At 47.7% G+C, this 15623-nt stretch overlaps 1 protein-coding gene across 1 annotated transcript in view; it reads left to right on the top strand.

Moving 5' to 3' along the window:
- The window catches only part of RHCE (Rh blood group CcEe antigens), a 39927-nt gene that overhangs the window by 11117 nt on the left and 13187 nt on the right, over positions 1-15623 (top strand). Inside the window, exons 2-7 of the mRNA XM_040229637.1 lie at positions 114-300; positions 5110-5260; positions 8711-8858; positions 9796-9962; positions 10696-10833; positions 13669-13802. Coding sequence (XP_040085571.1) covers positions 114-300; positions 5110-5260; positions 8711-8858; positions 9796-9962; positions 10696-10833; positions 13669-13802 — 925 coding nt within the window. The remainder of the gene's footprint in view (positions 1-113; positions 301-5109; positions 5261-8710; positions 8859-9795; positions 9963-10695; positions 10834-13668; positions 13803-15623) is intronic.

The raw sequence follows: 15623 nt of genomic DNA, 5'->3' as shown, positions 1-15623 counted from the left end.
TGACCAAGCTCTCTCCAATGATCCTTAATGCCCCTTCCAGCTGCTGTTCCGCAAAACTCTAACACAACCCTCCACCTTGTCTGCTTCTCGTCCTCCTTCTTTTCCCTGAGCAGACTTCCAGGATGTGTTCATCATGGCAACCCTTGGCTTCAGCTTCCTCAATACTTCTTTGCGGAGACATTGCTGGAGCAGCATAGCCTTCAATCTCTTTCTGCTGGCCCTCGGGGTGCAGCTGGCAGTCCTGCTGGATGGCCTCCTGATTGAACTCTCTCTTAGGAAGATGGTCATCGATATGTCCAGGTAACTAGATGGCTGCTGGATCACTTCTGGGTTTTGGGGGGTCTGGGCTCCAAGAGAGCAGATTCTAGAAGTGCTGGGATGTCTCTTTCTAGCGCCAACACCATGCAATATTCAGGACTTAAACTAACAAGTTATACATTGTCTAATATTCATGTTTAACTGGCATCCTCTGTTTAATATGACAACCCTCCTCTGTGGCATCACAAGAGACCCAGATCTACAGCCCTCCTTGTGTCCTTTCTTTTTTTAAATTGATTTTGTAAAACTTATACAGTGAATTTTAGTTCAAAGAAAAAAATAATAGAGATTAGACAAAAAGAAAGAAATCTCACACTCAGAAAGGTAGTCTCTTGAAAAGAAGGAAGTACCTTCAGTCTTCAAATGCTGGTGGACAAGAAATAGCCATGCCTTTAGTTTCTTTAAATTAACTTTGATCTATTTAGATGCCTTTAAAAGAACTAGCAAAATTAACCTGTGTTGCTAGATGTCAGAATAATGGTTACCTGAGGTGTTTATTTGGTGAAGGCAACGGCATCCCACTCCAGTACTCTTGCCTGGAGAATCCCATGGGTGGAGGAGCCTGGTGGGCTGCAGTCCATGGGGTCGCAAAGAGTCAGACACGACTCAGCAACTTCACTTTGACTTTTCACTTTCATGCATTGGAGGAAATGGCAGCCCACTCCAGCGTTCTTGCCTGGAGAATCCCAGGGACGGGGGAGCCTGGTGGGCTGCCATCTACGGGGTCACACAGAGTCGGACACGACTGAAGCGACTTAGCAGCAGCAAAGGTGTTTATTGATTAGGAAAAGGCTCAAAAGAAGCTTATGGAATGCAGTGACCGTCCTCTTGGGCTTCCCTGGTGGCTCAGTGTTAAAGAATCCGCCTGCCAGTGCAGGAGAGGCAGTTTCAATCCCTAGGTCAGAAAGATTCCCTGGAGAAGGAAATGACAACCCACTCCAGTATTCGTGCCTGGAAAATCCCATGGACAGAGGAGCCTGACTGGCTATAGTCTATGGGGTCACAAAGGAGTCAGACACGACTTAGCAACTAAATAGCAAAAACATTCTCTATGTATTCTGGGTGATGGTTACACAAGAGTATATATGTGCATACACACGGTGCTACAGGCTCAGTCGTGACTCTGTGACCCCACAGACTATAGCCAGCCAGGCTCCTCTGTCCATGGGGTTTTCCAGGCACGAACACTGGAATGGTTTGCCATTTCCTTCTCCAGGGGATCTTCCCTGACCCAGGAACTGAACCCACATCTTGTGTGTCTCCTGCATTGGCAGGCGGATTCTTTACTACTGAGCCGCCTGGAAAGCCCATATATGCACAAATACACACCCATTAAGTTGTACATATCTGCAGAAATATGTCATTCACAGTCAATAGGAGGAACAAGGTAAAAAAAAATATGTTTTTAATTGTTTTTTGGTTTTATCCAGTTCTGAAACTTTTTCTTGCCCATATGATGGTAAATCCTATCTCAAGTATCTGGGGACCCCCCATCACCTTTCAAGGCCATTCTACCCTCCACTGGGATACCCTGCTAAAACTCTGGGCACTCCTGTTAAACGCCTCTCTACAAGCCAGGCTCCGTGCTGGGCACTCCACAAATATTATTCGTTTAACTCTCTCACGGAGGGGTCTGACGTGGTGTACCGTCAAGGAACGAGATGCTCAGAGCTCACGAGACACTTACCTAGGGTCACACAGCTAAGCGGTAGAAGTGGCTTCAGTTTTCATTCTATAGCCTTTCCCACACACTGCGCAGTGGTCATGATAAGAAACACAGTCTAGCCAGCTCCCCACTGGCCCTGAAAATAACTCGCCACCTTTCTTCTTTTTTTAATTCGGGCTTCTTTACTAAAAAAAAAAATTTTTTTCCCCATTTTTTGGCCATGATGTGCAGCCTGCAGGATCCTAGTTCCCCAGCCAAGGATGGAGCCCTCACTGCCTTCATTGGAAGTGTGGAATCTTAACCCCTGGACTGCCAGGGAAATCCCCTCCACATTTTTTCTTTTAAACCATTTTAGAGCTGATCCCCAGGGGTATTCTATAACCCCCACCCCCACCCCAGTAAGCACCTGGGAAGTGACAAAGGGCATTCTGGGGGAACCCTGACAGGGTGGTCCTGGTCTGGGGTTTCTGCAGCCGTGGCTTAAGTCACACAAGCCTTTGGCCTCCTGCACCTGAGTCTCCAGGCATCTCCAGGCACCCCCCTTCTTCTGACGTCCTGCCTGCAGGAATCTGTTTGCTCTTGATTCAATCTGGAAAGACAAGAAGAGGCCGTTTACCGCCTGAGTGAACACCCCTGCCCCACCCTGACCGCTTGGGTCCTCCTGGCAGTGACCCTCAACGGGACCGGCTTCACAGTGTTGAACAATGGACTCCTTTCTGACCTTTCCTGCTCTGACTGGGGTGGTGGGCGGTGCCCAGGCCTGCCTCCCAGCCAGGCCCTCTCGCTCTCCCTGTCCGGAGGCCTCACCCGCCTGTGTAGACTGACTTGGCTCTAAATCGGTTCTGCCTTGAGTCATCAATGACCAGTCCCTTCAGGGCAGGGGCCTGTCTTATTCAGTCTTCTCCTCTGTTTTCCTCACATAGTAAGGACTTCGTAATTGGTTATTGGAACAAAGATGAAAATAAAAAAGAACCCTAAAATATGTGATATTTTTAATGCTGTACATTGAGGGCCTATCATAGTAATAACTACCCCCCAACTGTGTCTGACTCACTTTGCCCTCCCAACAGCTCCAAAGGCCTTGCCTCTACGTTTACAGATGAGGAAACGGAAACATAGTGTGGTTAAGGCATTTGCCCAAGGCCACACAGCCAGGAAGTGGCTGAGTCAGGACTCCAGCCTTGGCAGCCTGGAGAGAGATTGTCCTAAGCACTGCACTTCACTGTCTCAACACCGCCCCCATCCCTGGGGTCTGAAATCTTGCCACTGGCACAGAATCTCTTGAATTAGCCCTTTGCCAATGAGATGAGCAAGCTCTGGGAGTTGGTGATGGACAGGGAAGCCTGGCGTGCTGTAGTCCCTGGGGTTGCAAAGAGTCGGACACAACCGAGTGACTGAACTGAACTGAATGAAATGAGTGTTCACCCCAAAGATAACATGGTCAGCCACAGTGAAACACTGAGTGACCCATTATTTCCAATAATTCCTGGTCCCTCTGAAACTTTTTCTCCATACCCTTCGCCCTCCTCTGGCCTTTCTTCCAAAATCTTTGAGCCTTCAGCAGGACACTACTTTGGCAGCAAACAGTGGGAAGGCTGTGTCCAAACTTTAGAGCCCAGGCCAATTGGGTGGGCTTGAACCTTGTGTTTGTCATTAACTAGCTGTGTGGTTGTTCCCCAAAAAGTCACCTCGTCTAGTCTCAGTGTCCTGACCTGTAAAACGGATGTACTGGGTGGTACCTAGCACCATCGCTTTACAGAGGATTACCTGGAGGATTTAAATTTAAGTGAGATGATGTACTTGCAAGACTATTACCCATAATGCTCAGCAGATGATGATGGTGATGATGGCAGCAGTGGTGGTAGCATCATCATCAACTCTTAGGGGGAAAGGTGGTCTCAGCAAGGTGCCCAGAGGAGGGTGGGTTCGCTTAACCACCATGGATTGTCCAGTTTGGTACCACCTCCCCCAGGAAGCCCTCCCTGATGAGTCCAGTTCCCAGTGCTTTCTTTCTCCAATGAACCCCTCTTGCCTCGTGGTATCACATGCCATGTTTGACTCTTTGCAACCCCATGGACTGTAGCCTACCAAGCTCCTCTGTCCATGGGATTCTCCAGGCAAGAATACTGGAGTGGGTTGCCATGCCCTTCTCCAGGGGATCTTCTCAACCCAGATATCGAACCTGAGAGTCTCCTGCAGCCCCTGCATTGCAAGCATATTCTTTACCCACTGAGCCACTTGGGAAGCTGTGTGATATCACAGATCGTCTTAATTGACAGGGTCGTGCTGTCCGCTTTGTCTCCACAGGCCAGTCCTAAGTGCCTTGAAAACAGAAGCTGTTTTCTCTTTCCAAATCCCCACACTAAGCTTGCTCACTTGTCAAGGAGAAAGGAGTCAGTAATAGCACTGAGTTAGTTCTTTGTGCCAGGCCTGGTGTGCTCCACACACGGGCATGACCATTCCTTCTAATCCCTCACCCCGCTTTCATGAGATAAGTATTACCATCATTCTTATTTTACAGATGAAGAAACAGGCTCAGTGAGATTAAATAGCTACTCAAGTGGAAAAGCTGGAACTGGAAGCAGGACTTGTCCTTCTTCTAAACCCAGTCTTTTTTCCACTACAAGGAGAGGGAGAGATGAGGATTCAGTTCAGTTCAGTTCAGTCGCTCAGTCGTGTCCAACTCTCTGGGACGCAGCACAGCCAAGCTTCCCTGTCCAAAGCGGTGCCTGCATCACCGGACGGATGGCAGGTGAAGCGCGCCCTCTGTTGAGCATCTGTGTGTGCTGACGGCAGAAGAGAAGCCCAAAGCAGAATCCTAGCAGTCAGATGTTCCTGTGAGAACCTCAGCGCATCCTTAGCTTGGAAGAGTGTGTCCAGATCAATCTCTCAGCGTGTGGCTGCCACCCTGATGGGAGAAGAGAATGAAAGAGATTCTAGACTGGGCAGCATCCATCCCCATGAGAGTAGAAATGTTGTGTGTTTGCTCTCCTGGTCTGTCCCCAGTTTCTTGAAAAGTGTCAGGCAGAGAGTAGGTCCTCAACAAGTGTTTGCTGAATAAATGAATGAATGAAAGAGAGGCATTGTTCCTTCTCTGTCACCCCTGCCTTGCCCACTCTCCCCAGGATTCAGAGAGCCACCATGAGCGCTACATCTGTGCTGATCTCCGCGGGTGTCGTCCTGGGGAAGGCCAACCTGCTGCAGCTGGTGATTATGACGCTGATAGAGGTGACAGCCTTTAGTGCCACGAGGCTGGTCGGCATGAACTACCTCAGTGTGAGTCCTGGTGATGTGAGGAGGGGCCTCTGGGATAAGGGATGAGGAGGTGGAAGGGGAGGGCTCCATCCCCATTTGATAAAGCTCCTGTGATGAAAAAGAAAAAATTAGAGACAGGCCAAAATGGGGTTGCAAAAGTGTGGTGTCTGCTCAACATTTAAACACACTGAGCAAATGCTGTGGAAGGGGGTTCCCACAATAAAAACATGGCTGTCAAGGAAAGAGGTCAGTTCCTCACCACAGGCAGCGCATGATAAGCCTTCTCCTGCTTTGTTATGGTCCTCATAGTGGTTTTAGAAAGCTGCATTAAGTGAAAGCCATCTCCTCTCTTCTCTGCAATGTGTCAGTTTAGCTGGTCCAGGGAAGGGTTTAGCATTGATTTTGAAAGTTCACGTCTTCTTAAAAACTTCATTTCAGCCTGGGCTTCTTTTGTGGAAGGACTCGGGGGAAACCAGAGCCAGAAACCGAGATGTTTCAGCTCTGACACAACTCAAGAAATGAGGATACCAATTTGACAATTGCCAAATGTGGTTTTTAGATTCCTGGGAGACCTCAAAGAGATTTAAAATGCAAGATCTCTTCCATTTTTACAAGAGAATTCCACAAACTTACATTTTTTATATGTGACTAAGTGTTCCTTACTTTTTCATTCATTCATTTCACAAATATTTGTTCTGAGCCTGTTCTGTACCAGGCACTCTTCTAGGCAGAGGGAAAATGTAACTGTCATGGAACTTCCTTGTTTATTGGCAGACGGAAAGACTGCCAATAATCAATAAAATAGGCAAAAGAGATAGCATGTTGAAAGTGAAAATATTAGTAGCTGCCATGTCCAATTCTTTTGACCCCATGGACTGTAGCCTGCCAGGCTCCTCTGTCCATGGAATTCTCCAGGCAAGAATAGTGGAGTGGGTTACAAGTTCCCTGGGTCAGGGGAACTCCCCAAACCAAGGATTGAACCCACATCTCTTACATCTCCTGTATCGCATCCATGTATTCTTTGCCGATTGCTCTATAGCAGGGCTTTATAGGTTTCATCGGGCAAATAATTTTTGAGTAAAGAGCAGATGGCAGCAAGTGTACAAGTCACATCGGTATCTGAGGACAGGTGCAGATCAAGGGCAGAGCTGTGGGAGTGGTCTGCATCTTTCAAGAAAGGAAAGGAAAGTGGAGTCGCTCAGTCGTGTCTGACTCTTTGCGACTCCATGGGCTATAGCCTACCAGGCTCCTCTGTCCATGGGATTTTCCAGGCAATAGTACTGGAGTGGATTGCCATTTCCTTCTCCAGCGGATCTTCCTGACCCAGGGATAGAACCCGGGTCTCCCACACTGTAGACAGACGCTTTACCGTCTGAGCCACCAGGGAAGTCCCTGTCTTTCAAGAGGAGGATCTTATTACTGACACTATTCCTTTTAATTTCTTATTTTATTGCTATTCTTTTTTGGCTGCATCATGCCATGTGGAACTTCCCTAGGGAGGGGGACTAGGAATCTAACCTGTGTTCCCTACAGTGAAAGCATGGAGTCTTAACCACTGAACCACCAGAGAAGTCCACTGATACATTGTTTAGAATTGTTGATATATAATGATAATAAGCCTGCAATGCAGGAGACCTATGTTCCATCCCTGGGTCAGGAAGTTCCCCTGGAGAAGCGAATGGCAACCCACTCCAGTATTCTTGCCTGGAGAATTCCACGGACAGGGGAGCCTGGTGGGCTACTGTCCATGGGGTCACAAAGAGCCGGACTCGACTCAGCAACTAACACTTTCATTTTCAGCTGTAATAAAAAGGAGATGGACTTTTAGTTGCTTTTATTATTGTTTTAAATTCTCAACAGACAACGCATCCCCTTATTGCCTGTACCCAGAATAGAGCACTCCCTCTGCTCTGTACTCCAGCCCATAGAACAGGTGGTCCAAAGTGGTACTGACATGAGAACATGGCTGTAGCTTTGAGGAAGAGCCAGGGAATGAGCAGGAGGGGAAGTCAGAGGGGTTGTGGGAGAGCAGGTCACACAGAATCCTGTTGGTCATAGTAAGAACGCCAACTTTGACACTGAGGGAGACAGGTGCCATTGAGGGATTCAGAGCAGAAATATGCCATGAGCTGGCTTAGATTTTAACAGGATCGCTCTAGCTGCTACATCAGAAGAGTCAGTTGGGGGACAAGGGTGGAAATAGGGAGACCAGTTAGAAGGTTATCACAATTTGGGCAAGTATTGAAGTCAGTTTAAACCAAGATGGGGGTCATTGGGGCATGGCGGTAAAAATTCCGCCACATCTGGATTTTTTTTGAAGGCACAGTGGACAGGACTTAACAGTAGCCCACTGAGTTATGAAGGATTACTAAATTTGATATTTGTGTCAGGGGAGTGTGTAATTTCCTTGGTTCAGTCTTGCCACAGCAAAAATTTGAAGTGACGGATGGACCAGTGTTACAGCTCCATGTTACAGCGTAGTTTTATTTAGAAAGCAAAGGAAAATACATTCTTGAGGGCAGGTTGATCCAAAAGACAGGAGAAGAGAAACCCTTTCCCTCCTCCTTTTATATGTTTTTTTCTCCTCCCTCTGAGTCTGCCCTATGTAAACTGGGCTAGCCAGGAGGGCTGTTTGTTTAACCTGAGGTCCTCACTCCTTTGTTCTATTTTCACGGGCTTTTCCCTTCTTTGTCTTTTAGCCACCACTGGTAAAGCATCTGCCTCAATGCAGGAGACCCGGGTTCGAGCCCTGGGTTGGGAAGATCCCCTGGAGAAGGAAATGGCAATCCACTCCAGTTCTATTGCCTGGAAAATCCCATGGACAGAGGAGCCTGGTAGGCTATAGTCTATGGGGTCGCAAAGAGTCGGACACAACTGAGCGACTTCACTTTATTCTGGACTCCTTTTTCCTATTCTATCTACCTAATATTTGTAAAGCAAAATTAGCACATAGCTTGAATTTTCTGAAGACTTTAGCTTGGTATTATAAAATCTCTAGCAGCTTCATGTTGCAAAGTTTATGTTACTCATACTCCATGCAAAGAGTTGAAATTCTGCCAAAATGCAAGAAGCGGTGGGGTACGTGTCTATGTGGCTTTTCCACCAGGTAAGTGGACTTCGGCCCAAAGCATTCAAAGCCAACCAGAGGGGAGTTCCCTGGTGGTCCAGTGGTTATGACTCAGCGCTTTCACTACTGTGGCCTGGGTTCAGTCCCTGGGCAGGGAATAAGATCCCACAAGCTGAAAGGTACAGCCAATTAAATAAATAAAGCCAACCAGAAAACTACCAGGAATAAATAAATACACAGCAACTCATGGGGCTCCTCTGAAAGGGGGACTGCTGGGTGGAGTCAGTCCCCTGACTTCAAGTCATGCCTCTTGCATGAAGGCAGAACTTCCTAAATGGAACACAGGGATTTCCCTGGGAGCAGAGGCTGCTGATGCTCACTGCTTCCACTGGGTTTTGTTGCAGATGGACCACCATGTAAGCATGATGTATATCCACATGTTTGCGGCCTATTTTGGGCTGACTGTAGTCTGCTGCCTCCAGAAGCCTCTGCCCAGCGCATCGGAGGACAAAGATCAGACAGCAACCAGCCCCAGTTTGTTCACCATGCTGGGTAAGGACAAGGTGATGTGGGTGGGCTCAGATCTGGGGTGAGCAGGAGGGTCCAAAACGGCTCTGCAGAAAAATCTCTCTGCTTTTCCAACTTTCCCCGGGGTGTCTGAAGCCCCTTTGTAATGACCCATTTCCTCAAGCAGTATTCGATGAATTCACATCTTTGAAGGAAGCGTTCCCCTCTAGGGAAACTCTCTTCACTGATACCCAGAAGAGAGGAGAGACTTGTTACATCTCAGTTTAAATGAGGTTATCTGGGAACTGCCTTGGTGATCCAGTGGTTAAGAATCCGCCTTACAATGCAAGGGGGTGAGGGTTCAATTGCTGGTTGGGGAACCAGGATCCCACATGCCCCAACTAAGACCTGATGCAGCCAAATTTAAATTCAAAAATAAATAAATAAGATTAGATTATCCAATCCTTTTGTCCTTAACTTAAAGAAGGGAATTGGATGGATGAAATAAGGCAGACTTGGGAGTGGAGGAAAGAATGGGAGCTGGAAGAGAGAAGTAATAATGTCTAATTGGAAGGGTTTCAGTAAAAGTGATGAACTTAAAGGCTGGGAGAGGCTTAGAGGAAGGAAATCAGGCAGTGAGACTGCCAGCAGGCAACTGAATACCAGGCCACGGGGCCAAGTGGAAGAGTTCCATTAATTTTTTAAAAAATAAGCATGTGGCCATCATAGGCTAGTCAGGAGGCTTGGGTTTTGGTGATTTCAACTCTCTGGGCCTTACTTTTCCTTGCCCATAAAGTATGTTAGCTGGGCCCTGCCGACTTAAGAATTCAGAGAGGAGACCAGATTTGTCCAAAGTCGATGAGCAAGAAAGTAACAGAGACGAGACTGGCCAGGTCCGGGAGCCTCCTGTCTGAAGTCCCCTGAGACTGAGGCTTTGGAGCAGGAATGCTGGTTCCAGCCACTGAAACTTTCTGGTCCACAGGCACCCTCTTCTTGTGGATATTCTGGCCAAGTTTCAACTCTGCTCTGCTGGACATTGCAGAGGAAAGAAAGAAGGCCGTGTTGAACACCTACTACGCCCTGGCGGTTAGCACAGTGACCGCCATCTTAATGTCAGCCTTGGTTCACCCTAAAGGGAAGATCAATATGGTGAGGAGAGGGGCTGGCCCTTGGGCAACACTTGGGTCTTCTAGGCCACAGTCATTCATTAGCTTCTATTTTGGGGGGCATTTACTCATGTTCTTTTTCAGCATTGGGCTCAGAGTTTTACATAATTCTTAATTCACTTAATTCTTACAATAGCCGTAACAGTAGGTACAATCAAAGGGCTTCCCTGGTGTCTCAGTGGTAAAGACTCTGCCTGCCAATGCCAGAGATGTGGATTCGATCCCTGAGTCGGGAAGACCCCTTGGAGAAGGAAATGGCAACCCACTCCAGTATTTCTTGCCTGGAAAATCACATGGACAGAGGAGCCCGGTGGGCTCCTCTGTAGTCGATGGGGTCGCAAAAGAGTCAGACCTGACTCAGCAACTAAGCAACAACAGTTACAATCAAAGCTCCCTTTTTCTGGTGACAAAGTTAAAGCCCTGAATGGCTAAGCACCCAAGGATACATCACAACTAAGTGTGAGAGCATGGTTAGGCTATTGAGTAACCGTGCTTTCAATCGAAATGACTCTCGATCAGGGTGACTGCTCCCTGAGCCCGAGACATGGGGTGAGATAAGACCACTGATGAAGTCTCAGCAGAGGGGAGGGGCTGGTTTCAGGATCGGAGATGCAGGGAGGATGTTATCATGTTGTCTTGCTATCAGCTGACCAAGTAACTTAGAGAGATGCTGTCCTCTAGCTTACTTCATTCACCCACAAGCTATTCCTTTGCAGACTCACATCCACAATGCAGTGCTGGCAGGAGGTGTGGTTGTGGGTGCCCCTTCTTACCTGATCGATTATCCTTGGCTGGCCATGGTGCTGGGATTTCTGGCTGGGATGATCTCCATCGGGGGAGTCAAATACCTACAGGTAAGGAGCTGGGCAACTAATACCTGCTGCTTTGACCTTATGCTAAGGACCAGGCCCCTAGACCACGGTGGGCCATCACGTATTGCCATGGGCTGCATTAGGCATTGGTTGGCAGCTTCTCAATTTAGCTTCAGAGCTTGGGTAAGGGACCCATTCCAAGTTGGATGGTGCTTTTGCTAAGATCTGGGGAACAAGTAACAGAACCTATTCAAGCTTGCTCAGGAATAAGGGGGATTTTTTATAAGGCTACTGGGACACTGCTAAATCCAAGGATAAGAATGCTGTGGGAGCCCAGGAATGACTGGCACCAGGGGTGGGAGTGTTGTGGGGAGCCCAAGAAGTTCCTGCTCTTCCTTTTTTGTCTCTCCTGAACATCTGTTTTCTTTTCACTCTTCCTTCCTCTTCTACTCCACATGGTGGAATGTCATCTTTCTCTTCAAGAAGGCAGCCAGGTGAAATTTCTTGGTACCAATTGCAAGTTCTTTGGAGAAGGGATTCATTGGTCTAACTTGGATAATGTGCCCATCTTTGGCAGGGGTGGGAGATAGGGCACGTGATACATATACAGCTTTTGTCTATGAACCATGTGAAGAGGGGTGGGAAAGGAAGCACCCAAAAGAGGGACGCTGGGTTGATTATCCAGGTCATCTTCGCTTCTGATTGTTTAGTTCTTCTAAACAATGGATTTATCCTCCTTCAATATTCAACAGATAAGATCACAGTGCTCCATCATAGCCCATTTGTTACAACACACTTCCAAGAGAAATATTTAAGAGCAACAAATCTTTGTAGGTTTGAAGACTTGATGGAGGAAGAGGGAATAGATTCTTGGTTGACACAAGAAGCTGAATTTGAATTAACCGTGGATATTCAGGGAGGCAGTTTCAATCCCAAATAGGGAAGAACTTACCAACAGCTCAATCTGACCACAGATGATGGAGCAGTCTGCTTTTCATCTTTGAAGTGGAAACACACGTCTTTTATCTCCTGTGACTTTGAGGCCCTCTGATGAAAGTAAGATGTGCACAGCCAAACATGTATCACAGGAATTTCCTAGAAGTCCAGGGGTTCAAACTCCGAACTTTGACTGCCAAGGGCCCGGTTCAATCCCTGGTTGGGGAACTAAGATCCCACAAGCTATAAGGTGTGGCCAAAACTCATGTATCACGAGTTATCATCAGGGTCAGTGTCCATCATTTTCTCTGTGCCTCAGGTTGCTTGATTCTATCACCAGGGGAAGGATTCAAAGATGATTCACCAATTTTTTTTCATTCATTTGCTCAACACATTTAACAGTTATCCTGTGTCCCAAGCTATAGTGTAGTGAAGAAAATGGATAATTAAACACAGCACAGTTTAAGAACTGCTACTAGAGCACATCTAAGCTGGCCTGAGATGGGTCAGGAACTGCTTCCCAGGGCAGAGGATGTCTCAGCAGGGAAAGAAGTAGGAAATGTCAATGTCCTCCAGGCAGAAGGAACAGTGTGTTCAAAGGCTCAGTGGTGAGAAGAGAATGTGACCCAACCAACAGAAAGATGTTCTTTTGGCGGAAGCATCAAGTTCATCAGGGAGTGTGTCTCTCACCAGAGCTTTGAGAGATGGCTGGTGCTCAGGAACACCTCCTGGGTAGAGCTGAAGAGTTTGAATTGTTAATCTGAACACAATGAGGAGTCTGAGGAGGGAACTAGCCTGATAAAATTTGCATTGGAGGCCTTTCTTGGTGGTCCAGTGGTTAAGATTCCACCTTCCAATGCACGCGTCATGGGTTCAATCTCAGATCTGGGAACTAAGACCCCAGGTGCTGCAGGGCAGCTAAGCCTGTGTGTGTCACACTACTGAGCCTGCACACCACTAGTGTCCATGTGCCACAGTGGAAGATCCTGTGTGCTGGAACCAAGACCCAGTGCAGCCAAATAAACAGATACATTTTTAAATTTGCATTGGCATCCACATCTGTTGGCTCACGGCCAGCTGGGAGGCCAAATGATGAAGTGGAAGGAGTGCTGATTGGGACTCGAGTGGTCAGCTTCTTACCTTTTAATCAGCCATGTAGTCTCTTGGATGGAGTTAAGTTTGGGCTGGACAAATGGGTTTCAATCAACCGCTGGGGACATGGACAATGTCTGGAGACAGTTTTGGTGGATATACTTGGGAGAGGACTGCTTCTGGCATCTAGAAGGTCCCGGCCAAGGATGCTGCTGAACCTCCTATAATGCACAGGAGGGCCCCTCAGAGAAAGAAAGTGAAAGGGAAAGTCGCTCAGTCATGTCCGACTCTTTGCGACCCCATGGGCTATATAGCCCACGGAATTCTCCAGGCCAGAACACTGGAGTGGGTAGCCATTCCCTTCTCCAGGGGATCTTTCCAACCGAGGGATCGAACCTAGCTCTCCGGCATTGCAGGCGATTCTTTACCAGCTGAGCCACAAGGGAAGCCCAAGAATACTGGAGTGGGTAGCCTATGCCTTCTCACAGGATCTTCCTGACCCAGGAATCGAGCCAGGGTCTCCTGCACTGCAGGCGGATTCTTTACCAGCTGAGCTCCCCCAACACAGCCCCAAATGGGAGCAGTGTGGACCATGGCCAGCAGCACTGGCATCGCCCAGGACTTTGTTAGAAATGTAGAATCACAGGCCCCAGACCTACTAAATCCAACTCTGCATTTGGATGAGCTGCCCAGATGCTGTGAGTACACATGCAAATTGAGAAGTACTTATTTAGTTGAGCCCTAATGCCCATTCCCCCTGGATGCCCTGGATGCCGAGGGTCTGGGAAAGGGTGGGGAAGGTGTAGCAGGCCCACATGTCGCTCTGCTGATGATGGTGTTTGTCCCCAGGCGTGTCTTCAGCGAACGCTGGAACTCCACGACACCTACGGCGTGCACTACACCTTCGGCTTGCCGGGTCTGCTTGGAGGGATCGTCAACATCGTGCTGATGGCGCTTCAGGCCCAGGGAACCGATAAGTCCCCGTGGGTCACTTGGCTCAGCCCCCTATCACCCCATTCATCTCAGGAAGGAGTGTGCCCAGAGTCCTTGGCTAGGGGTGAGGGGCATACACTCAGGGCCAGGCAGTCGGAAAGCCTCAGTGAATATCTATTGGCCAATTTATTCCAAAATTACAGACAAGTCCCCGCTTTGTATGGACTTATCACCTGTCCAGGTCACTTCTTTCTAAAGCAGTTAGCTTAAGTGAGAGGAAAAGCTGATAGTCCTGAGGCCTCCCCAAATGAAGACAGAGGAAGCAGTCAGACCCAAACCAACTGAGTCCATTCTTCGACCGCTGGTGATTTAGGTGGTGGTGAAATAACCATGAGGTCTTGACCTGGGCCATGCTACCTAACCTCTCTGAGCCTCTGTCTCCCCATGGCAAATGAAGATAATGATAGTACTTCCCCGCCTAGGAGTGTTGGAAGCTAGGCACTGTGTGGTTAAAAGGATATGATATGTAATATGTTCATGTAGGAAAATGCTGAATACTGCTCATCCCTGAGACCCAGAGAGGGAAAGGGTGTGGTTAATGTCTCAATTGTGAGGTAGGAATGTAAGTCCCTGGACCAGAATCAGGTCCTATGCCCCCCAGGCAATAGACAGCAATGATCAGAACTCTGACCATAGCTTTCTGAAAGTTGTTATCTTCTTGTTCCCACTTTCTGGGTTTTTCTTTTGAGCTTGTTTATCTTCTGAATGTGGCTCACACATAATGAAAGAGTGACTTGGGCATGATACAGGAATAGATTTTTTCCAGATGAACCCATATAGTGATAACAACAATGAAATTACTGATGACAATCAGTACTATTTATTGACTGCTTTCTAAGTACTAGGCATTAAGCTAAAATCATTAAGTGCATCATCTTGTTTAATCCTCACAACTACCTAGTGAGGTGTTATTAGTTTTCCCTAAGAATTGATACCTCGGGGGAGTTAGCTTTCTGAAGTCATGTGGCTGGAAGCTGGCTTTCGAGGTGGTGATCACCAGCGGTGGGTGATGAGAAATTGTGTTTGGAAGCATCTCAGAGAAATCACGGAGAGCTAGGTTCCTTATAATTCCAACAACAGAGACAACCATAGCCCCAGATTATAGGAATCATCTATGAGCAAATGAGACATACATCCTTGAGCTGCTTAGGGATGAGGAGGATCCCATTTGGGGATGAGAAGAGGATGGTATATGTGAAGCAAGGCATCTCAGTAATGGACTCCAAAGGTGTTCCTGCCGCTGTTTTACTAACTGTGTGACTGTTGGCAATCTCTTTCCTCTCTCTGGGGCCCTGAGTCTCCCTCTGTAAAACAACAGGTTAATCTAGCAGGGTCCTACACTCAGATGCCTGTAGGGGCCAGACAGGTAAGGTTAAAAATGAGACCAGCAGGGGGAGGAAACCACAGGCATTTGTTCTTCAGTGCCCGACAGCTTAAACCATCCAGAGACTTGGGATCAGGATTGCCAGATCTAATGACTTTTTAAGAGAAGGCAGAAATCCAGAGTTATGCACATACTCCCCCAAGTATTGGCAAAAGATTCAAAATCATTAGAAACACGTGCGTGCTAAGTTGATTCAGTCGTGTCCAACTCTTTGCGACCCCATGGTCTGTCCATGAAATTCTCCAGGCAAGGATACTGGAGTGGGTTGCCATTTCCTTTTCCAGGGGATCTTCCCGATCCTACCTGGGTCTCCTGCATTGCAAGCAGATTCTTTACCATCTTGGCTACAGGGAAATCCCCCATTAGAAACAATGTGTGGACCAAATTCTGCTCGTGGGCTGCTGACCTGGAACTTCTGGATCACTTG

This window comes from Oryx dammah, unplaced genomic scaffold, assembly GCF_014754425.2.
Source record: "Oryx dammah isolate SB20612 unplaced genomic scaffold, SCBI_Odam_1.1 HiC_scaffold_27, whole genome shotgun sequence".
Classification (NCBI taxonomy): Eukaryota; Metazoa; Chordata; class Mammalia; order Artiodactyla; family Bovidae; genus Oryx; species Oryx dammah.
The sequence above is the reverse complement of the archived record's forward strand: the minus strand, read 5'-3'. Positions and strand labels throughout refer to the sequence as shown.